This window comes from Somniosus microcephalus, chromosome 23 (assembly GCF_052327205.1).
Source record: "Somniosus microcephalus isolate GS21.2 chromosome 23, FLI_Smic_1.0, whole genome shotgun sequence".
In the NCBI taxonomy this organism is placed as follows: domain Eukaryota; kingdom Metazoa; phylum Chordata; class Chondrichthyes; order Squaliformes; family Somniosidae; genus Somniosus; species Somniosus microcephalus.
This window is the reverse complement of record NC_141009.1, coordinates 30,005,292-30,024,561: the sequence shown is the minus strand read 5'-3', so window position 1 is coordinate 30,024,561 and position 19,270 is coordinate 30,005,292. Positions and strand designations below refer to the sequence as shown.

The 19,270-nt window shown below is 42.2% G+C and overlaps 1 protein-coding gene across 10 annotated transcripts in view; it reads left to right on the top strand.

Moving 5' to 3' along the window:
* rc3h2 (ring finger and CCCH-type domains 2) overlaps nt 1-19,270 on the top strand; it is a 122,904-nt gene that overhangs the window by 82,476 nt on the left and 21,158 nt on the right. For 9 of the 10 annotated variants that reach the window (XM_085965706.1, XM_085965705.1, XM_085965709.1 and 6 more), the window contains 3 exons: nt 1,028-1,201; nt 9,356-9,514; nt 15,652-15,856. In XM_085965706.1, coding sequence (XP_085821832.1) covers nt 1,028-1,201; nt 9,356-9,514; nt 15,652-15,856 — 538 coding nt within the window. The remainder of the gene's footprint in view (nt 1-1,027; nt 1,202-9,355; nt 9,515-15,651; nt 15,857-19,270) is intronic. The other variant, XM_085965708.1, reaches the window with a different exon arrangement.

Genomic DNA, 19,270 nt, shown 5'->3' with positions numbered 1-19,270 from the left:
AAGTAAATACGCTTACCAGTGTCCCGGAAGCGTAAGCTTTCTTCGGAGGTAACGCGCGCGTAGGTACGCCGTATAACTTTCGAGCGCATAGCCGGACAGACGCACACCCGAGGACAGACAGACCGACAGAAGGATAGACAGACAGAACGATTCCTTTATATATATATATAGATAAATACATTTTTAGTAAGCAGTGTGTTGAGCTTTATCTCCATTAGTAGAAAGCTGACAATTTTGCAACATGTATTGCGCGTATCACAACACTGTTAAATCATATTACAGGAAACTTTCGATTAACCGGCCACTAAATAACCAGAACGCTCTATCCACCGGCAAAATTCAGGAGTCGGTTCAGATAACTGTTTTTACTTTTAGTTACTTTTTTTACTCATTTGTGGCTGTGCAAGCGTGTAGCTGAAGCTGTTGCTAAGCTACAGAGTCGCTTGCAAGTTGTGCCGAGTGTTTTGAAGCTCAACAGGGTTTGTTGCTTTAGACGGAGCTCTGAGCTCTGTATCTTTTAACTATAGCGTTCGGTTATCCGGCATTGTTGATGGACCGGCACCAGGCCGGTCCTGTCCGTGCCGGATACCAGAAAGTTTCCTGTAGTTCATGTATGATACTAATTGTGTATAGTGTGTTGGACCTGAAAAGTTAATGAGCCAAGTTAAAACTATGCTGTAGGATAAACTGACCATCTAAATAAGCAAGATTGAGGTTTTTTGTTTTTTTTTCTTAAGAGGCAGTTATAGTAATTAAAACAGTCACTTTTGTGAGGGATCTGGAAGTCTTTAGCAGGGATTGAACCTGGAACCTTCTCAGTCCCTATGACTCAATGTCATGTCACACTTCTGAGCCATTAGGCGAGGGGGTAAAATGTTGTATAATTTTATTTGGATTCTGGATATGAGTTTAAAAACTGCAGCTTCTAATCAAAGTAAATGTGAATAGCAAACATTAGCTAATGTTTTTAGAATTTTGAAGTTAGGAATTTAAGTTTGTTCAATTGTCATTCTTCCCTTCCTTGTAGGATGCATACAGCCGAATACAGCAACCAGGCTTTGATGACCTATTGAGACGGAAACCAGACCAATGGACACACTATTCCACTCAGAAACCACCTCTCGTCTCTTCTACTTTGTCCACAGTAGCCCAACCTTCTGCTCCTCCATCCCCTTTGTTCAGTGTAGACTTCAGCTCAGAGGTATGCATGTCAAATTGGAATTTAAATTTGTAGTATAAAAAAAAACTGAATATAGTGGTTGCTTTTTCTTTTTTTGTTATCATTTAATATGTAGACTATAACACATTTTGAAAGTAGTGAGTTTATAGATCCATACATATGATTTTTTCCCCCTTCATTTTAAAAGGTCCCTGGCTCTCCTAATGGTTCAGTACATAGTTGCACTGTCCACTGAGACTGGGCCATAAAGATCCAGAATTTCTGGCTGAATCTCTGGTCTGTGCTAAAGCAACTATTCTCATCAAGGGCAGTGGTATGAGTGCTGCAGTGGTCCTAAATATACCTGCATTATAGAGGATTGAAAAAAATGAGCCAGGGTTCCTGGTCTTTATCACAATCTAATAACTTCCAGAAAGTGTGGATGTTGGGTGAGGACAGGTTCAGGCTCTGTTGTGATGCCCTCTACAAATGAAATGCCCTTTCAAGGCCCACACGTGGAAAAATAGCTACTTTGGCACGCTCCAACATGAATCACCATTGTCAGGAGAAGAATAAATAAAGGAGGTCTCTAAATTTGCTGCCACACAGCATGAGTTTAGATTAGTTTACTCCCACCATCACGATTTGAGATTAGTTTGTAGAACAAGGATCAGTAGGATCTGAAACTAATAAAAATTACAGGTCCACAAATGTAACACTGTACTTTGGATTGTTGAAAAGCATGTACGAGTTGCAGCTTGTGTAGCATAAGTGAGAATGGGTTGGTTGAAAAGCACGTTCACTGCTTTGTTGGACTAAAAAAAACTTGCATTTATATAGCGCCTTTTATGACCACTGGACATTCCAAAGTGCTTTACAGCCAATTAAATACTTTTGAAGTGTGGTCGCTGTTGTAATTTTGTTTTTTTGTCATTTAATACTCCTGAGAAGCGCCTTGAGACGTTTTACTACGTTAAAGGCGCTATATAATAGTACTTGTTGTTGTTGTAATGTGGGAAACTCGGCATCCAATTTGCGCACATCAAGGCCCCACAAACCGCAATGTGATAATGACCAGAAAATCTGTTTTTAGTGATGTTGATTAGGGATAAATATTGGCCAGGACACTGGGGAGAACTCCGCTGCTCTTCTTTAAAATAGTGCCATGGAATCTTAGGTCCACCTGAGGGCAGATGGGCCTCGGTTTAACGTCTCATCTGAAAGACGGCACCTCTGACAGTGCAGCACTCCCTCAGTACTGCGCTGGAGTGTCAGCCTAGATTTTGTGCTCCAGTCTCTGGGGTGGGACAAACCCACAACCTTTTGACTCTGGTGGGAGTGCTACCACTGAGCCAAGGCTGACTAAATATGCTTCTGTTGTTGTTGGTCTATTGCTAAAAGTATGAAAACAACTTGCATTTGTATAGTGCTCCTTGGGTAGAAGGCAATGTCTCAAAGCACTAGTAGTCTCAATTCAGTAGATCATTGTTGCATGGCATCAGCCCTGGACATTAGATCAGTTTCTATACTTGTGCTGATGACACCCAGCTCTAACTTTCCACCACTTCTCTCAACTCCGCAACTGCCTGTTAAGTTGTGGATGAACCAGAATTTCCTACAATTGAACATTAGAAAGCTGAAGTTATTGTTATCAACATCTACCAAAAACTCTGCACCCTCATTGCCTCCTCACTGGCTAATCGCTCGGCCAAACCCAACTGCATACTACCTCAATGTTCTGTTCAACCCAGAAATGTGTTTCAAACCCCACATCCTATTCACTACCAGAATCACATATTTCCACCTGTGCTGTATTGCCTGCTTCTGCCCCTACTGCCACCAAATCCCTCATCCACACCACTCGCCTCTGGACTTAACTGTCCCAACATCTTCCTTGCTGGTTACCCAATCTCCACAAACTCCAAATTGGCTTAAATTATGCCGCCCACCTCCTGCCTTCCTGTCCCACCATGTCCATTAGCTTCCCAATTCATCAAATTTGAAATCCTCATTTTCATGTACAAATTCCTTTCCACCTTTTTTAAAAGTCTTCCCAAAACATATCTTGTCAACCAAACTTTTGGTCAGCTTTTGTAACCCACCCACGAAGTCTTAGTGACCATTCCTTTTCTACTTTGTGAAGCACCTTGGATGATTTTTCTGTGTTAAAGATGCTGTATAAATGCAAATTGTTGTTGATTTCAAGTCCTACAGGTTGGAGTAAAATTGCTCCGAGGGTCGTAAATCTGTGGCATTCTCTTCCCCAGAGAGCTGTGGAGGCTGGGTCATTGAATATATTTAAGGTGGAGATAGACTGCTTTTTGAACAATAAGGAAGTTATGGGGAGCAGGCAGGGAAATGGAGCTGAGCCCAGGATCAGATCAGCCATGATCTCATTAAATGGCGGAGCAGGCTCGAGGGGCCAAATGGTCTACTCCTGCTCCTATTTCTTATGTTTTTATGTTCTTATGTAAGTCGTCTAAGTTTAATCCCTGATTACTTTTGCCTGATGGTTCAATGCAGAATGGCTATACTTTTGACCCTAAGGCATATAGTGACACCAGAAGAAGGGTCTGTTTAAGTAATGCGGTGATTAGCATTCAGTTGAAATCAGTGTGACTGAGTAAATTTACCTCGGCATGCAATGTCTTTCAAAATTTCACGTCATTTAATATTGCACAGATGCCTGATGGACACTAAGGATTATCTTGAAGTATAATTTTACAGTCCATTACAAACAATTCTCACCATTAAAAGTGATATATGTTCAGTTTTCATTTACCCATTCAGCTAACCAGTGCAAATACTGTACTTGACTGTTTTAAGCTTTTCTCCAATGGTAGTTTTCTAACTGGCTTTTAGATTATGGCTCCTCAAGTGTGCACCTGTAATAATTCAAATCTGATTTTACATTTTTTTAATAAAAATTGGTAGTTTGGATTCTAATCATATTATGCCTAACTTGTATAGAGTTTCCAAACACATCTTTATTTCCAGTTTCCCTTTACGTTGACCTGCGTTACACATATTATGTTACTTATTAGAAATGTTAGTAATTTTTGCCTACATAAAAAGTCATTGCATTTCAAAAGTCGTTCCATAGAATCTATGCCACTGTTTATACTCCACACGAGCCTCCTCCCACTCTAATTGCCTCTTACCATCCTGCTCCCCCATCCCTCTCTTCCCTTCTCCCTCGTGTGTATCAAGCCTTCCCTTAAAACCATCAATGCTATCTGTTTCAACCACTCCATGTGAGAGTGAGTTCCACATTCTCACCACTCTGTGTAAAGAAATTCTTCCTAAATTACTACTTTAAAGTCCTTTCCTCTAGGACCTTGGTCCAAGCCTGGTTCAGGTGCATAGCATTCTATCCCACTCCTTTTCTGTCACAGTAATATTAGTTCATGGGACCTGGGTGTCGCTGGCAAGGCCAGCATTTATTGCCCATCCCTAATTGCCCTCAAGAATGTGGTGGTGAGCCGCCTTGAACCTCTGCAGTCCGTGTGGTGAAGGTACTCCCACAGTGCTGTTGGGGAGGAAGTTCCAGGATTTTGACCCAGTGACCATGAAGGAACAGCAATATACTTCCAAGTCCGGATGGTGTGTGACTTGGAGGGGAACTTGCAGGTGGTGGTGTTCCCATGCACCTGCTGCCCTTGTCCTTCTGGGCAGAAGAAGTCGTGGGTTTGGGAGGTGCTGCCGAAGAAGCTTGACGAGTTGCTGCAGTGCATCTTGTAGATGGTACACACTGCAGCCACGGTACACCGGTGGTGGAGGGAATGAATGCATAACATAGAAACATAGAGATAGGAACAGGAGTAGGCCATTCGGCCCTTCGAGCCTGCTCCGCCATTCAATGAGATCATGGCTGATCTTCGTCTGAGATCATAGCTGATCTTACCAGTTCAGTACCCCGTCCCCGCCTTTTCTCCGTAACCCTTAATCCCCTTAGCCTTCAGAAATATATCCAATTCTCTCTTGAAAATATTTATTGAATTAGCCTTCACAGCCCTCTGTGGCAGGGAATTCCACAGGCTCACCACTCTTTGAGTGAAGAAATTCTTCCTCATCTCTGTTTTAAATGATTTGCCCGCTATTTTTAGACTGTGGCCCCTGGTTCTGTGCTCCCCTGCCATTGGAAACATTCTCTCTGAATTCAGCCTGTCCAGGCCTGCCATAATTTTATATGTTTCGATGAGATCCCTTCTCAATCTTCTAAACTCCAGTGAGTACAAGCCCAAACTATTCAATCTCTCCTCGTAGGTCATTCCCGCCATTCCAGGTATCAGCCTGGTGAATCGCCGCTGCACTCTTTCCATGGCAAGAACATCCTTCCGCAGATGGGGCGACCAAAACTGTACACAATACTCCAGATGCGGTCTCACCAGCACCTTGTACAGCTGTAGTAAGGTATCCCTATTCCTATACTCGAACCCCCTTGATATGAAGGCCAACATACCATTTGCCTTAATCGCCTGTTGCACCTGCATGCTCTCCTTCAGTGACTGGTGCACAAGAACACCCAGGTCCCTCTGCACTTCCCCATCTCCCAATCTATTGCCATTTAGATAATAATCTACCCTCCTGTTTTTACCCCCAAAGTGGATAACCTCGCATTTATCCACATTATAGTGCATCTGCCACGTATCCGCCCATTCCCCCAACCTGTCCAAATCGCACTGTAGCCTCCTGACATCCTCATCAGAGCCCACCCCTCCTCCTAGTTTAGTGTCGTCAGCGAATTTGGAAATATTGCATCCAATTCCCTGATCCAGATCATTTATATATATATTGTGAACAGCTGGGGTCCCAGGACAGATCCTTGCGGCACCCCGCTGGTCACTGCCTGCCACTCCGAAAACGAGCCGTTTATTCCAACTCTATCCGCCAGCCAGTTCTCTATCCACGTTAATACTTTGCCCCCAATCCCATGAGCCTTAATTTTGCATGATAATCTTTTGTGTGGAACCTTATCGAAGGCTTTCTGGAAGTCAAGGTACACCACATCCACTGGCTCTCCCCCATCTATTTTACCAGTTACTTCCTCTCAAAATTCCAGCAGATTAGTCAAACACGATTTACCCTTTGTAAATCCATGTTGACTCTGTCCGATCCTTTCCCCATTTTATCCTTAATAATGGACTTTAGCATTTTGCCCACAACCGATGTAAGGCTTACTAGTCTATAATTCCCTGCTTTCTCTCTACCCCCCTTTTTAAATATTGGGGTAACATTAGCTACCCTCCAATCCACAGGTACTGTTCCCGAGTCAATGGAGTTCCGGAAGATGATCCTTAGAGCATCTGCTATCTCCAGGGCCACCTCCTTAAGTACCCTAGGATGTAGTTTATCAGGCCCCGGGGATTTGTCGGCCTTCAGTCCCCTCAACTTACCCAACACCATATCCCTAGAGATACTAATTTCTGTCAGCTCCTCCCTCTCATTAGTCCCTATGTTTGTCGATATTCCTGGGAGGTTATTTGTGTCCTCCTTTGTGAATACAGAACCAAAGTATGAGTTTAATTGGTCTGCCATTTCCTTATTCTCCATTATATATTCTCCCGAATCGGACTGCAAGGGACCGACTTGGGATTTTACCAGTCTTTTCTTCCTGATATACCGATAAAAGCTTTTGCAGTCTGTCTTTATGTTTGCTGCAAGTTTACTTTCGTATTCTATTTTCCCCTTCCTGATTAATCCCTTTGTCCTCTTTTGCTGTATCCTGTACTGCCCCCAATCTTCCGGTCTGGTGCTTTTTTTTGCTTTTATGCTGTCCCTAATTTCCCTCGTTATCCACGGTTGAGTCACCTTTTTAGGTTTATTTTTATGCCAAACCGGTATAAACATGTTCTGGAATTCTTCCATTCTATCTTTGAATGCTTGCCATTGTCTATCCACTGTCAATCCCCCCAGAAACACCACCCAATCAATCTTACCCAATTCCCGTCTCATACCCTCGTAATTCCCTTTTATTTAAGTTCTGGATGGGGTGCCAATCAAGCGGGCTGCTTTGTCCTGAATGGTGTCGAGCTTCTTGAGTGTTGTTGGAGCTGCACTCATCCAGGCAAGTGGAGAGTATTCCATCATACACCTTACTTGTGCTTTGTAGATGGTGGAAAGGCTTTGGGGAGTCAGGAGGTGAGATACTCGCCGCAGAATACCTAGACTCTGACCTGCTCTTGTTGCCACCGTATTTATGTGGCTGGTCCAGTTAAGTTTCTGGTCAATGGTGACCCCCAGGATGTTGATGGTGGGGGATTCGGCGATGGTAATGCCGTTGAATCTCAAGGGGTGGTGGGTAGACTCTCGCTTGTTGGAGATAGTCATTGCCTGGCACTTGTGTGGCGCGAATGTTACCTGCCGCTTATCAGCCCAAGCCTGAATGTTGTCCAGGTCTTGTTGCATGCTGGCATGGACTGCTTCATTATCTGAGGAGTTGTGAATGGCACTGAACACTGTGCAGTCATCAGCGAACATCCCCATTTTTGACCTTATGTTGGAGGGAAGGTCATTGATGAAGCAGCTAAAGATGGTTAGGCCTAGGTCACTGCCCTGAGGAACTCCCGATATCCTGGGGCTGTGATGATTGACCACCAACCACCACAATCATTTTCTTTTGTGCTAGGTATGACTCCAGCCAGTGGAGAGTTTTCCCCCCTATTCCCATTGACTTCAGATCCTTGATGCCACACTCAGATTAAATGGTGCCTTGATGTCAAGGGCAGTCACTCTCACCTCACCTCTGGAATTCAGCTCCTTTGTCCATGTTTGGACCAAGGCTGTAATGAGGTCTGAAGCCGAGTGGTCCTGGCGGAACCCAAACTGGGCATCAGTGAGCAGGTTATCGGTGAATAAGTGCCGCACTGTCGACGACACCTTCCATCGCTTTGCTGATGATTGAGAGTAGACTGATGGGGCGGTAATTGGCCGGATTGGATTTGTCCTGCTTTTTGTGGACAAGACATACTTAGGCAGTTTGCCACATTCTCGGATAGATGCTAGAATTATAGCTGTACTGGAACAGCTTGGCTAGAGGCGCGGCTAGTTCTGGAGCACAAGTCTTCAGCACGACAGCCGGGATGTTGTCGGGGCCCATAGCCTTTGCTGTACCCAGTGCGCTCAGCCGTTTCTTGATATCACGTGGAGTGAATCGAATTGGCTGAAGACTGGCTTCTGTGATGGTGGGGACCTCAAGAAGTGGCCGATAGGGATCATCCACTCGGCACTTCTGGCTGAAGATGGTTGCAAATGCTTCAGCCTTGTCTTATGCACTCACATGCTGGGCTCCCCCATCACTGAGGTGCCGGTGTCCCTGGTGTTGCGGTTCCTCTTTCTCTGTATCCGCTAGTTCATTGTAGGAGAAATAGTAATATTATGGTGCAATCTGTCTCTCTGTAGACTACATGCCTGCTGAATACTTGAAAAAGCATCACCAGCTTGTAGAAAAGCTCAGATATTTATTGCTGAAATTATAATGAGGGTATGCTTCAGTTAGCTGCCTCTTTCAGACAACAGTGAAAATCCTTTCATTGGAATTCCGTGCACTAGTCATGTGGCCTATTTCTTATGTTCTTATTTCATCAGAGATGGGTTTCACCATGCATTGTACAGGTCACAGAAAACAAAATGTTGTGTGCATTTTGTCTACGAGTTGCTGCAATGTAATACTGTAGTTAAAAGTAACAGATTTCTATTTTTTTGTAATATCTTACTCTGAAATTTTTTTTTTTTTTTTTTTGCTCAGTTAGCAATTGTTTTAACAAAACTCCAACCTGCTTCAACAGGTCTGTTGCAATCTTTTTGAGACTGATCTGAGGTGGGAGTCTTGAAGAACCTGTCATAAATGTCAATTACAAAGTATTACTGTTTTCAATTTCCAGAAATGCATCTTGTGTATATTTAGCCAGACTAGCTTGACTGGTTCGGGAAAGATACCATTGGGGAAGATTTCTTCTGTTTACTATGTGCAACAAAGTTGTAAACCTGCGCTTTATAAAAAGGTTTATGATTTCAAAGCACACAAGAAATCTTTCTCTTATTTCCCCCCCCCCATGTGCCATTGTTTCAGCTATTCAGAATTGATGTGGACCCTAGAAAATAACATTGGAACGTGTGTGTGCACGGAAGTTACAACTTAAAAAAAATTCTGATCAACTATTGTAATAGTAAATCCGTTTGTTTATGTTTTAACAGTTCTCTGAGAATACCAGTGATTTGAGTGTAGGCACTAAATTTGAGGATGACAACATGTCCCACTATTCTCCATGGTCCTGTGGGACTATCAGCTCTTGCATTAGTGCAATGGAGTCTGATCCAAATGACGCCATGGCAACCACCAGTGTGGAAATAATGGTAAGACACATTGAGCTCCTTCAAAAGAGTTCACATTTCATAATTCTACATTGTATTATATGGGTTATGACTGCAAATTAAAAGAGTTCTTTTTAAATAACATTGTTAATGAGATGAGGAATGGTATTCTAAAGCAATAATGCACTTTTTCTTTGTTTCATTATTTCTGCTGAGGCTGTAATCACTTTTTACTGCAAAGGTTCTGTACTATGAGAAATAAACAAAGATCAATTTTGGAACTCTGAAAAGAAAATGTTCTCAATATTTCCATCCTTAAGTTCTACTGCCCTGTTTTTTTCTGGCTTGATTTTCAAAATAACAAAATACATGCACACAATTTTAAGGTGGCATGTTACAAAGCTTATTTTAATCAGTAAAACGTTTTTTTCACAGTACATGGTGAAAATGTATAATTACTCAAATTGTACAGTCTTTGTATAAAGTAAATAATTTTTTTTTGACTAACTTAAATCCAACAAAAGTAAAATGTGCATGACATGCCTTTTACTAATATATACCATTATCCACATGAGTTTCTCCTCCCCCAAAACTTTGGTCAGGTGTAACAAAATAGTACTTGTAAATCTTACCTGCTCCTTGATATTTAGGAGAATATTTTTGCAGCCTTGACATACATGCTTTTGTTTTGAAATCCATTGTCTTTTAGTCTTATGAGGTCATGTTATGATCTTTGGAAAGAGTTTGCTGCTGAAAAGCTTGTGGGGGGCATTTTACTACAGCAAAGTTTCTGTGTTACATTTGATTTTACTGCTAATATTTTTATAGTTTCAAACTATAAAAAAAAAGTCACCAAAAGGAATATTTATAGTCTAGAAAATTAACATTAAAAACCATGCAAACTACTCTCTGACGGGCTAGCAAGTAAAAGCATCACCCAGTGTGGCATTAGGGCACAAAGACACAGGCCCGAAGATTCTAGTGTTACCTCCTGCCTGAAGCTGGTGCACTAGTTGGCTTCAGCACTAATGGGTTAGAAAGGAAAAAAATCAGCCTTCTGATTATCCAGTGATCCCTGCTGAAAGTGTGTGGCGGGGGGGTGTTGCATATTGGGTGAAAACAGGATCAGGCTCAGCTTTAATGCCTCCCACAGTCCAATAGCCTACCAAAACACACTAGACTAATGGAGAATACATACTTAGGCTACCAGTGATCATGGAACCCTACATCAGTCAGAGTCTACACCTTCAGGAAGGGAGAGAGTGCAAATATCGCTTTAATAGTAAAATTTAAAATGATGGCACTTGCATAAGTGGAAAAAGATTACAGGAAACTTTTTTTTATCCGGCACGGACGGGACCGACGTGGTGCCGGTTCATCAAAAATTCCGGATAACCGAAAGCTATAGTAAAAGATACGGAGCCGAGAGCTCCGTATAAAGCAACAAACCCTGTTGCTTAGCAACAGGTTCAGAACAATGGCCACAAGTTGCAAGCGTCTCTGTAGCTTAGCAACAGCTGCAGCCACACCCTTGCACAGCAACAGATGGAGGAAGGCAAGTCATAAAAGTTACCTGAACCTACTCCTGAATTTTGCCGGTTAACTGAGATTTCCGGTTATTTAGGTGCCGGTAAATCGAAAGTTTCCTGTACTTGTATTAGTACAGAAATTTCATCTAGATTTGCCGGTCGTAGCAACCTGCTTGACATAAGTACTGGATTTTATGGTAGATCCCTTTTGTAAGTTTGTTCAAAATTTGATGCTTTAAGTTTTTTTTTTAAGTGGGAGCATGTAGTATTTTCCAGGCTTTTAATTTCTTCAAATGAAGTGCGATTATCTTTGCTTTGGACAAATAAAAATTCTAATGAAAATATTAGTGGGGGAGGTCTCATCCTTGTTTTCAAATCCCTCCATGGCCTCGCCCCTCCCTATCTCTCTAACCTCCTCCAGCCCTCCAAGATCTCTGCGCTCCTCCAATTCTGGCCTCTTGCGCATCCCTGATTTTCATCGCTCCACCATTGGCAGCTGTGCCTCCAGCTACCTAGGCCCTAAGCTCTGGAATTCCCTCCCTAATCCTCTCTGCCTCTACATCTCTCTCCTTTATGACATTCATTAAAACCTACCTCTTTAACTAAGCTTTTGTTCACCTGTCCTAATATCGCCTCCTGTAGCTTGGTGTCAAATTTTCTTTGATAATGCTCCTGTGGGAACGTTTTACTACGTTAAAGGCACTATATAAATGCAAGTTGTTGTTGTTGAAATGCACATTTTTAAATAAAATATTATACCTACTTTTATTTTTTATTTTTTTTTATTTTTTTAATCAGTATAAATGTTTCTGTGCCACAAAGATTATGACCCTGAAAAGGGGTTGTACTCTAAATTGCCTATTAAGAGTGAGGCCGTCATTGATCATCGCATTAACTTTTAAAAAAATTGCTTACACTGGAGGTGCGGGCTGAAGTTATTTTTGGAAAGTGTAACTGGGTGGTGTACAGCAGCTGTGGGGCTTGTAGAGAATTTTGTATGAAAAACAAGATTGGTGGGGGTGGGATAAGCATGTCATGTAGCATCTGTTGGCATTTACAATACATTTTTTTTTCTTCTGTGAGATCTGTGGAAAAAGCCCCTGCTGGTTTTCAGCTGTAGAACAATTAGGATGTGCTCTGTTTATTGTTGAAAATATTTAAGTCTCTGTTTAACATAACTAGTAATGAGTGTGCTTCATCTTTTGTTAAATCATGCCTTTTGTCACTAAGAAAACACAATGCCAACGTTGTGTGGATTTCAGCATTCACTATTTGAACAGATGATAGTTAAGATTACATTTGCATTATGCCAGATCCTGAAAATAGCTTATGATGCATTTGGAAGCTGAATTTCATTTTTCACTTTTTTTGCTTGATCTGCCACATATATTTTTAGAATCTAAACAGTCGACGTGTTTTCACGCAGTACAAGACCAGTATGAACATGTATTATGAAATTACGAGTTTTGTTTGTTCTACATTCTCCAGCTGAGACGGCAGGCAAGGGGCCTGCTCCCAGGTGTCTGCCTGTGCTGCTCAAAGACTGGTTGCAAGGAGATTGTTGGGAGTTGCTTGGGAACTCTTCCCATTGTTGCTTTCCCTTGTGGATTTATCTTCCACTCAGAATGGCCTCCTCATGGAGTGATGTATAAACTCACCTTATGGAAAATTGCAGGTGTACAGCTGCTTCCTATCACTCTGGCATCTGAGATTCGTAGAACCATAGGAATTTCCAGCATAGAAGGCCAGTTGGCCCATTGCATCTGCATCAGCTCTCTAAAGATCTATCCATTTAGTTGCTTTCATTTTTTTTTAATTATCTGGAATTGTTACAAAAATAGTAATAAATACTTTGAGGTGAGATTTGCTGGCATGCTAAGTCTTCCAAAAAAATAGCAAGGGCAAAAGAGAATGGTAATGATGGGAAGATATTGTAATCTAGATGGACATGATTTGGTAATGATTGGAAGATATTGTAATCTAGATGGACATGATTTGGTAATGATGGGAAGATATTGTAATATAGATGGACATGATTTAGGAATTATGAGGAAGATATAGAGCTGTAGCACCAGAATGGACTACAATAGGCAAAAGGTTTTGACATTATTTGTTCCAATAGTCAACACCAATTGTTTATTTTCTCTTAACATTATGCACAAGTATTTTATTTGATGGTATAAAGTGGATTTTTTCATTCTCTCCGCCCTCATCATCATAACCTGAAAGGGGATGGGTGCTTAGTACCATTTGGTGCAGAGAGTTTTATTGCTCTATGTAATTGGTAATTGTTGATGATCAGGTAATTTTGCCCTCCTGGAGTTGGTTACACTCCCTTCACAAAGAGTCCACCAGATTTATCTTTGAGGGAGATCTAGGGTAATGACTTTATAGATATTGAATAGCCCTATCAAAGAGCTGATTGACCCTCTAATCAGTTACTACCTACAGGTGCTTCAGCATTGCTAACCTGGGAGCATGCAGTGACTTTTGGGAACAAGTGGCTGACTTTTTCTTCTCTCTCTCTTTCCCCACCACCCTGACTGAGATCAAGTAACTGGGATCCTGCTGATACACACTTCTCAGTATCATATCAAATGGTGCATTTACCCACTAAACTATAACTAATCTTAAAATATGTATGTAAGAAAGATAGATTTGCATTTATATCGCACCTTTCACAACCTCAGGACACCCCAAAGCACTTTACAACCAATGAAGTGGAGTCATTGCTGTAATGTAGGAAATGCGGCAGCCAATTTGTGCACAGTGATAATGACCATGTTCAGTTTTTTTGTGATGTTTATTGAGGGATAAATATGGTAAAATAGGTAAGGGAGAACCAGTGGATGTGGTGTATTTGGACTTTCAGAAGGCTTTCGATAAGGTCCCACATAAGAGATTAGCGTGCAAAATTAAGGCACATGGGATTGGGGGCAAGGTATTGACTTGGATAGAGAACTGGTTGGCGGACAGAAAGCAAAGAGTTGGAATAAACGGGTCGTTTTCCGAGTGGCAGACAGTGACTAGTGGGGTACGACAAGGATCGGTCCTAGGACCCCAGCTGTTCACAATATATATTAATGATCTGGACGAGGGAATTGGATGTAATATCTCCAAATTTGCAGACGACACAAAGCTGGGTGGGAGGGTAAGCTGTGAGGAGGATGTCGTGAAACTCCAGTACGATTTGGACAGGTTGGGTGATTGGGCAGAAACATGGCAAATGCACTATAATGTGGATAAATATGAGGTTCTCTATTTGGTGGCAAAATCAGGAAGGCAGATTATTATTTGAATGGCAATAAATTGGGAGAAAGGGAAGTGCAAAGAGACCTGGGTGTCCTTGTGCACCAGTCGCTGAAGGTAAGTATGCAGGTGCAGCAGGCGGTTAAGAAGGCAAATGGTATGTTGGCCTTCGTAGCAAGAGGGTTCGAGTACAGGAACAAGGATGTCTTGCTACAGTTGTACAGGGCCTTGGTGAGACCGCACCTTGAGTATTGTGTGCAGTTTTGGTCGCCTTACCTGAGGAAGGACGTTCTTGCCATGGAAGGAGTGCAGCGAAGATTCACCAGGCTGATATCTGGGATGGCAGGAATGACGTATGAGGAGAGATTGTGTCGATTGGGCTTATACTCACTGGAGTTTAGAAGATTGAGAGGGGATCTCATCGAAACCTGTAAAATTCTGTCGGGCCTGGACAGACTAGATGCAGAAAGGATGTTTCTGATGGCCGGGGAGTCCAGAACCAGGGGTCATAGTCTAAGGATAAGGGGTAAGCCATTTAGGACTGAAATGAGGAGGAATTTCTTCACCCAGAGAGTGGTGAACCTGTGGAATTCTCTGCCACAGAGGGCGGTGGAGGCCAGTTCATTAAATATATTCAAGAAAGAGTTGGATATATTTCTTAAGGCTAAAGGGATCAAGGGATATGGGGAGAAGGCAGGGACACGGTACTGAATTTGGATGATCAGCCATGATCTCATTGAATGGCGGAGCAGGCTCGAAGGGCCGAATGGCCTACTCCTGCTCCTATCTTCTATGTTTCTATGTAATATTGGCCAGGGCCCAGGGATAACTCCCCTGCTCCTCTTCGAAATAGTGCAATGGGATCTTTTGCGTCCACCTGACAGAGCAGACGGAGCTTCGATTTAATGTCTCATCTGAAAGACAGCACCTCCGACAGTGCAGCACTCCCTCAATACTGCTCTGGAGTGTCAGCCTAGATTTTTGTGCTCCAGTCTCTGGAGTGGGACTTGAATCCACAACCTTCTAACTCCGAGGCAAGAATGCTACCCACTGAGCCACGACTGACACTTGTCTAGATATTCTAATTGTATGTGTTTTGTATCTTGGACTTGAGCTGAGAGAATGTTTCATCTAGGTATCCAAATTCTGCTTGTAATAGTGGTTAATTACCTGCACAAGAATCTTTGGTGTACATCTTAGTGAAGGAGGGGATAAGAATCTAGGTTCCCCACCCCATAGTGAAATGTACCCAGGTTTTATCCACAGTGAAAGGATTTAAAATGTTGATTATACATTAAAAGATAAAGTTGAAAAAAGATTTTTTTCAAAAACTTGTTATTGAAACTTTAAGTGGGCTATTTCAGACGTTTAATTTTTCACAACATTCTTGGCTGTTTTCAGGACCTTAATGTGAAACGAAGGCTAAATCTGTTTGACCCTCATAGAAGGGGAAAAGATGAAGATCCCATAATTCCATTTGGTGACGGACCGATCATCTCGAAGTGGGGTGCAATTTCTAGGTCTGCCCGCACAGGTTATCACAACACAGACCCAGTCCAGGCTACAGCTTCCCAAGGAAGTGCTACAAAGCCGATTAGTGTAACAGGTTGGTCTATTCTCTGTGTTCCATAATAAAAGGGATTGTCATTGTTTTATACAATTAAGTATATTCAGAATGTTTTCAAATATAAATATTAGTGATAACTTCTATGTAAATCAAACCTGGGGATAAAGGGGAAGGAAATGTGACACTAAAGTAAAAATGGTAACATTCTTTGTATCACTCCTACCTGTCTCTGAACTATAGGATGCCTCCATTGTAGCTTTGATTAATTGTTTGAGAAAGTTATTTTTATAAGCATAACTCTTAATTCAGGCTGCAAGCAGACCCAGGGATTCCTATTGTCCCTGTGTTGGCTGGTTTCTTAAATGTTCAGCCCACATAATGTGCTAAAGCAATAATATTGTGGTTAAAAGCTACTCAAATGTCAGGAGTGTCATAGGGTCTAATGAGAGGGAGGAACTGAATGAAATCAGTATTTGTAGGGAAATGGTGTTAAGGAAATTGACGGGATTGAAGGCCGATAAATCCCCAGGGCCTGATAATCTACATCCTAGGGTACTTAAGGAAGTGGCCCTAGAAATGATAGATGCATTGCTGGTCATCTTTCAAAATTCTATAGATTCTGGAACAGTTCCCATGGATTGGAGGGTAGCTAATGTTACCCCACTATTCAAAAAAGGTGGTAGAGAGAAAACGGGGAATTCTAGACCGGGGAAAATGCTAGAGTCCATTATAAAAGATGTAATAGCAGAGCGCTTGGAAAAGAGTGACAGGATTGGACAAAGTCAATATGGATTTACAAAAGGTAAATCGTGCTTGACTAATCTACTGGAATTTTTTGAGGATGTAACTGGTAGCTGGAGAGCTATAGTAATAGGGGATTCTATTGTAAGGGGAATAGATAGGCGTTTCTGCGGCCGCAAACAAGACTCCAGGATGGTGTTGCCTCCCTGGTGCAAGGGTCAAGGATGTCTCAGAGCGGCTGCAGAACATCTTGAAAGGGGAGGGTGAATAGCCAGTTGTCGTGGTGCATATAGGCACCAACGATATAGGTAAAAAGCGGGATGAGGTCCTAAAAGCGGAATATAGGGAGTTAGGAGGTAAATTAAAAAATAGGACCTCAAAGGTAGTAATCTCAGGATTACTACCAGTGCCACGTGCTAGTCAGAGTAGAAATAGAAGGATATTTCAGATGAATACGTGGCTAGAGGAATGGTGCCAGGGGGAGGGATTCAAGTTCCTGGGACATTGGAACCGGTTCTGGGGGAGGTGGGACCAGTTAAAACCGGACGGTCTGCACCTGGGCAGGGCTGGAACCGATGTCCTAGGGGGAGTGTTTGCTAGTGCTCTGGGGGAGGGTTTAAACTAAAATGGCAGGGGGTTGGGAACCTGAGCAGGGAGACCGAGGAAAGGGAAACCAGGATAAAAGCAAAAGATAGGAAGGAGAAAAACAAAAGTGGCAGCCGGAGAAATCAACGATTTAAATCAAACGTGGCCACAGTAAATAATAATTCTAATAGGTCTAAGAGCGTTAAAAAAACAAGCCTGAAGGCTTTGTGTCTTAATGCGAGGAGCATTCATAATAAGGTGGATGAATTGGCTGCGCAAATAGAGGTAAACGAATATGATTTGGTTGGGATTATGGAAACGTGGCTCAAGGATGGCCAAGGCTGGGAACTCAACATCCAAGGGTATTCGATATTCAGGAAAGATAGGCAAAAAGGAAAGGGAGGTGTGGGGTAGCATTACTGGTTAAAGAAGGGATTAACACAATTGTAATGAAGGATATTAGCTCTGATGATGTGGAATCTGTATGGGTAGAATTGAGAAATACTAAGGGGAAGAAAACGTTAGTGGGAGTGGTATATAGACCTCCAAACAGTAAGGCGGAGGTTGGGGATGGCATTAAAAGAGAAATTAAAGAAGCGTGCAATAAGGGCACAGCAGTCATCATGGGTGACTTTAATCTACATATAGATTGGGCTAACCAAATTAGTAACAATACTGTGGAGGAGGAATTCCTGGAGTGTTTACGGGATGGTTTCCTGGACCAATATGTCGAGGAACCAACCAGAGATCAGGCCATCTTAGACTGGGTATTATATAACGAGAAAGGATTAATTAGCAATCTTGCTGTACGAGGCCCCTTGGGTCGGAGCGATCATAATATGATCGAATTCTTCATTAAGATGGAGAATGAAGTAGTTGACTCAGAGACTAGGGTCCTCAATTTAAATAAAGGAAACTACGATGGTCTGAGGAGCGAGTTGGGTAGGATTGATTGGGGAATGTCACTCAAAGGGTTGACGGTGGATAGGCAATGGCAAACATTCAAAGACCGAATGGATGAACTACAGAATTTGTTCATCCCAGTTTGGCATAAAAATAAAACAAAAAAGGTAACTCAACCATGGCTAACGAGGGAAATTAGGGATAGCATAAGATCCAAGGAGAGGACATATAAATTGGCCAGAAAAAGCAATAACCCTGAGGATTGGGAGCAGTTTAGGATTCAACAAAGGATAAAGGGATTAATTAAGAAAGGGAAAATAGATTATGGGAGTAAGCTAGCAGGGAACATAAAAACTGACTGGAAAAGCTTTTATAGATATGTGAAGAGAAAAAGATTGGTGAAGTCAAGCGTAGGTCCCTTGCAGTCAGAATCAGGGGAATTTATAATGGGGAACAAAGAAATGGCAGACCAACTAAATACATATTTTGGTTCTGTTTTCAACAAAGGGAGGACACAAATAACCTCCCAGAGATGCCGGGGAACACAGGGTCTGATGAAAGGGTGGAACTGAAAGAAATCAGTATTTGTAGGGAAATGGTGTTAGGAAAATTGATGGGCCTGAAGGCCGATAAATCCCCAGGGCCTGATAATCTACATCCTAGGGTACTTAAGGAAGTGGCCCTAGAAATAGTAGATGCATTGCTGGTCATCTTCCAGAACTCGATAGACTCTGGAACAGTACCCATGGATTGGAGGGTAGCTAATGTTACCCCACTATTCAAAAAAGGTGGTAGAGAAAAAGCGGGGAATTATAGACCGGTAAGCCTGACATCAGTAGTGGTGAAAATGCTAGAGTCCATTATAAAAGATGTAATAGCAGAGCACTTGGAAAGCAGTGACAGGATCGGACAAAGTCAACATGGATTTACAAAAGGTAAATCATGCTTGAGTAATCTACTGGAATTTTTTGAGGATGTAATTGGTAAAATAGATAAGGGAGAACCAGTGGATGTGGTGTATTTGGACTTTCAGAAGGCTTTCGATAAGGTCCCGTATAAGAGATTAGCGTGCAAAATTAAGGCACATGGGATTGGGGGCAAGGTACTGACTTCGATAGAGAACTGGTTAGCAGACAGGAAGCAAAGAGTTGGAATAAACAGGTTTTTTTCCGAGTGGCAGGCAGTGACTAGTGGGGTACCGCAGGGATTGGTCCTAGGACCCCA